General features: G+C 54.9%; 1 protein-coding gene across 1 annotated transcript in view; it reads left to right on the top strand.

The window, feature by feature from the left end:
* The first annotated feature begins 154 nt into the window (after nucleotides 1-154).
* Nucleotides 155-5,284, top strand: part of CRTC1 (CREB regulated transcription coactivator 1) — a 52,353-nt gene continuing 47,223 nt past the window's right edge. Inside the window, exons 1-2 of the mRNA XM_027771274.1 lie at nucleotides 155-175; nucleotides 5,005-5,208. Of these exons, the coding sequence (XP_027627075.1) occupies nucleotides 155-175; nucleotides 5,005-5,208 (225 nt within the window). The remainder of the gene's footprint in view (nucleotides 176-5,004; nucleotides 5,209-5,284) is intronic.

The following is a 5,284-nucleotide window of genomic DNA, read 5'->3' as shown; positions in this document are numbered from 1 at the left end:
GATTCCGTCTTGGCCATCCCCCCTGGGGGTGATTTCTCGCTTTCTGTCTCTCTGTCTCTCTCTGTCTCTCCAGCTAGTGCACAAGCCCTATAGCGAAAATCTCTCTTAAAAAACCCAAAAACCAAACACACTCCAGAAGCGTAGCACAGCGGTAATGCAAGTGCCCTGCAAGGCTGTAAGCCCCACGGCCAGCTGTGGGTTCGGATCTCCGCGATGACTTGAAAGCATGCCTGCTGTATGTGTGTGGGCGCCCAGGGTGCTGACGAGCCCGAGGGCGGGAGAAGGGAGATCGCGGCGTCAGGAGGCCCTGTCGAAGGTGCCTCTGTTTCTCTGTCTCTGTCTCGTGTGCATGCACGTGCCATCAATAAAAAACGAAACAAAGGCTAGGAGGTGGCGTGGTGGTGAAGGCGCTGGACTCCCACATGACTGACCACAGTTCAAGTCCCGGACCCGATGGCTTGGAAATCACTCGAGGTGTGCATGCTTGCCCCAAATCCCGAGGGAATAGAGGAGACGGGATTATGGATTGGCCATTCTCCTGGAGGGGAGAGGGGTGATTTCTCGCTTTCTGTCTCTGTGTCTCTCTCTGTCTTTCCGGCCAGCGCACGCGCCCTATAGCAAATAAATAAATAAAAAATAAAACCCTCTCCAAAAAAAAAAATTAAAAATAGGGCAGACTGGGAACCAGCAGTTAGCGTAATGGTTATGTCACTGGACTCCCACGTAGTCGACTGGGGTTCGCATCCCGGACCCAGTGGCTTAAACTCACTTCGGGCGCGTGTGCGTGCGTGCCCAAGATCTTGAGAGGAGAATGGAGGAGAAGGGATTGCGGCATGGCCATCCCCCCTGGGGGGTGATTTCTTGCTTTCTGTCTCTGTGTCTCTCTCTGTCTGTCTGGCGAGCACATGCACCCTATAGCAAAAAAAAAAAAAAAAAACTCAAAAAAAATATATAGGGTAAACTGCTATGGCCACTGTACCTCTGGGGTCCCCGGTGCAGGGTGGTGGGGTCAGTGCCCTCAAACGGAGCATACTTGACCTGCCCCCAACAATGGCTTTTCAGCATTGCCCTGGGCAGAAGCAGGGCTCAAAGGACCTCTTGTGATATTTTAATTTAATTTATTTATTTTATTATTTTATTTTTTAGGTTTTTCACTATAGGGCGTGTGCACTCACCAGAGAGAGACACAGAGAGACAGAAAGTGAGAAATCACCCCCCAGGGGGGGATGGCCACGCTGCAATCCCTTCTCCTCCATTCTCCTCTCTGGATGTTGGGCACGCACGCACACGCGCCCAGTGTGTTTTTCAAGCTGCCGGGCCTGGGACTCGAACCATGGTTCCTTCCGATCCGTCCCACCTGCTGGCCCCCCACGTGATAGTTCTTTTTTTTTTTTGGTGATGCATGGAACCTTAGCTCCACAGTGTCCCATATACGAGTCCCATGCGTCATCCGAGCACCATCCCAAGCCAGGGGCCGGACCGAGGGCTTCAGGCGGGAATTGGCACCGAGCGGCAGGGCTGCAGCCGTGGGCTCCTTTGCAGCACCCCGGCGCCCTGGTTCGCTCTGCAGATCGCGAGGCCGTGAGGAGCGAGCAGCGACAGCTGTTAAGTCGGCGGGGTGGGGTGTGTGGGTGCCTGGCGCGTTGTTCTCTGTACTCGCTGGGATTCAATTTCATTTTCGTGCTAAAAGAGAGAGAGAGGGAGGTTAGGAGGCAGCGTCTGTGCGTGGGGGGACTCTGTGATGAGCCGGGCGGGGGCTCGGGGGGCCTCCTGTTTCTCAGCCCTGCCGCACGGGTCGGCTTCCCCTGTGAGGGGGAGGGGTAGCACCTGCCGGGGTTGGGGGCGTGTGTGTACAGGGCAACCATATGAAGCTTGTAGAAAATGGAATTAGAAGTACTGGTTTCTCTCGGAGCAAAATATTTGAAATCCACGCAGGTTCTTTTTTGCATACTTTTCTTTCTTTTTATTTATTTATTTATTTTTGGGGGAGAGGTGTTTGCTATAGGGCGCGTGTGCTCGCCAGACAGACAGAGAGACAGAGAGACAGAAAGCGAGAAATCACCCTCCAGGGGGGATGGTCATGCCGCAATCCCTTCTCCTCCATTCTCCTCTGGGGATCTTGGAAAAACACACACACGAGACCAGCGTGAGTTTTAAGCCACCGGGTCCGGGACGCAAACCGCGGTCGACCACGTGAGAGTCCAGTGACAGCCATGACGCTAACTGCTGGTTCCCCTACTTTTCTTTCTTTTCTTAAAAATTTTTTCTCTAGTTTTTGCTATAGGGTGCGTGCTCTCACCAGAGAGAGAGAGACAGAAAGCAAGAAGTCACCCTCCCTGGAGAAATGACCACGCTGCAGTCCCTTCTCCTCCAGTCCTCTCTCGGGATTACGGGCACGCACGCACACGCACACGATGTGTTTCAAGCCCCCGGGTCCAGGACTCGAACCGTGGTTGACCATGCAGAGTCCAGCACCTTAACCACCATGCCCTCGGCTGGCCCCTCGTATTTTTTCAAGCTGCCGAGGCCTGGGACTCGATCCGCTCAGTTGGTCCTGTGGGATCCAGCCACCTTAACGGCCATGCCACCTGGCCGGCCTTCAATGTTTCTGCTTTTATCGCTAGAGCGTGCGTGTGCTTGCCAGATGGTGAGACGCCAAAGCATTTCCAGTGGGGTGCGATCATGCCGCACTCCGTTTCCCTCAGTTTCTCCAACCTGTGGGATTCGGGGCGCACCCACACGTGTACCCTGTGTGTTTTTCCTGCTTCCAGTTGGAGCTGGGATTCGAACCACAGCCGATGGTGTGAGACCCAGTTATTTACTTATTTTGAGGATTTTTTGCTATAGGGCGTGTGCGCTCGCCAGACAGACAGAGAGAGACAGACAGAAAGCAAGAAATCACCCCCCAGGGGGGATGGTCACGCCGCAATCCCTTCTCCTCCATTCTCCTCTCGGGATCTTGGGCACACACACACACCCGGTGTGAGTTTAAGCCACCAGGTCCGGGACTCGAACCGCGGTCGAGTACGTGGGAGTCCAGCAACATAGCCATTATGCTAACTGCTGGTCCTGGAGCCGGCTTACAAGATGTATCTTCCATGAGCCTTTGAAGACCCCCCTCATCTAAGTGTTTCGTGACTGCTGTAACCGAGTGCCCCGGACTGGGGGTGCTGAACCCCGAGAGTTGATGCCTTCTCGTTGAGGCCTGACGTCTGAAATCCAGGGGTCGGCTGGCCACGTGCCCTCGGGAGCTCGGGGGGGTTCGGGGAGACCCCTCCCGGCCTCCTCCAGCTTCTGGGCCTTCCCGACCCGTCCGGCTATGGCCGTGTTGCTGCAGTCCCCCCCTCCCCCTCTGCGTCCGTCTCTCCTGTCTTTGGTAAGGACACCTGTCATTGGATTTCGGATCCGCCCGGATAATCCAGGATGATTCCTTCATCCCGCGATCTTGCTCTTAATTGCATCTGCCCAGACCCCGTTTCCAAATGAGATCATGCTCTCAGCTTCCAGGGACGGGGACGCCGTTTTCTGGGGATACAGGTGACCCCCACGACTCCCTACCCGAGCCGCCCCACCCCGAGTGCAGGGCAGGACCTGCGGGGAGCAGCGTGAGACGGGGGGGCTTGGGCTCCTTGTCACCCTTTTCATGCCCCCACGTCAGTTCCCTGAGTCCCCCAATCCTGTCCCTTCAGCATGCCAGCTCTGTCTGGGAATGTCCCTGTCCCTGTCCCCTGGTCCCTCCTTCGGGGAGCCAGCCTGGAGCTGCGGATGCCCCTCTGTCCTCAGACGGACATGTGTGGAGCTCAGTGTCTTCCTTTCTTTAGGTCCCCCCCATGTTTTTTTTTATAAAGTGTTTTTTTTTTCTTTTTAAAGACGTATTATATTTTTCATTTTAAAGTATTTATTTCATCTTATTTATTTATTCATTTATCTTCATTTGACTAGAGAGAGGGAGAGTGAGAAGGTGAGAAACCAACCCACCAGGCCCAGCCCTGTGCGAGTCCAGTGCCTTAACCACCACGCCACCCACCGGCCCCTAAAGAATTATTTTAACTTTATTTATTTTCCAGTTTGACCAGAGAGAGAGGGAACGTGAGAAAGGAAGCCACCAGGTCCGGGTCTTGAACCATGGTTGGCCTTAAGAGAGTGTCCACCACCTTTAACAACCATGCCACCTGCACCTCCTCACCCCTTCACCATATTTCTTTTGTAAGAGAAAGAGGGGGCCAACAGGTGGCGTGGTGGTTAAGGGTGCTGGACTCCCACATGGCTGACCGGTTCGAGTCCTGGACCTGGCGGCTTGCTTTCTCACTTTCTCTCTCTCTCTCTCTCCCCCCTGGTCAAAAGTAAAATAAATAAATAAATGAATAACAATAACAAACGGAATTAAAGAAATAATCATTTTTAAAAAGAAAGGACAGGAGGGAGAAGAGAAAAGAAAAGGAAAAAAAAAAGAAAGAAAAGCACCTTTCTCAGGCTGACCGGGTCCCACCCGGCCAACTGTGCGGGAATTGAGGCCCGGACCCGACATCCTGAGCATCGCGCTAGGTGCGTGTGCGTGCCCAAAAACCCAGCAGGAGGGTGGAAAAGGGTTTGCACTGCGGCCACCCCCACCCCCACCCCTCATACACACCAGGGCATGATTTCTCGCTTTCTGTCTCTCTTGTCTCTCTGTCTCTGTCTGGGAGTGCATGCACCCTCTAGCGCCCCCGAAAAGAAATGCAAGCACCCACAGCACAACCCCCCAGTAGTCGTTCCCGGCCCGCCAGGATCACGTGCATTTCCCAGCATGCATGGGGCGACCTGAGCCCTGAACCCTGAACCCCAGCCTCCCACGTGGGTCCAGCGTTGCAGATGTTGAGTGCCCCCCATATGTGAGATTTCGCCCCACGACTCCTCGGCCCCTCTGGGCAGTGCAGATGGGAGGGAGAGGGAGGCTCCTCCCTGACCTCGGACCTCTGCGGACACCTGTACGTCCATCTGTCTTCTTTCCTCCTCTGGCTCCAGGCTGGCTACCCTGGCGGCAGCTGTGTCCAGCATGGACGACCCTCCCAGGAGGCCTCGGTCACCAGCCCGAGTGGCCGGCGATCGGTGCTGGAGATGGTGCAACTGCTGGGCCAGGACCGTCAGGGTGGCGGGACATGGCTCAGCCTGGCCCGGCCGTCCTCGCCACTGACCCCTGTGTTCTCCGGGGAGCCTCTCGGCTTCTCGGTCTCCTTCCCTGGGTCCTCGTCTTTCCCTCATCACTGTCCACTGTTCTTTCTTTTTTTTTTTTTTAATTTTTTTG

Source organism: Tupaia chinensis, unplaced genomic scaffold, assembly GCF_000334495.1.
Source record: "Tupaia chinensis unplaced genomic scaffold, TupChi_1.0 Scaffold000201_1, whole genome shotgun sequence".
NCBI lineage: Eukaryota > Metazoa > Chordata > Mammalia > Scandentia > Tupaiidae > Tupaia > Tupaia belangeri.
The sequence above is the reverse complement of the archived record's forward strand: the minus strand, read 5'-3'. Positions and strand labels throughout refer to the sequence as shown.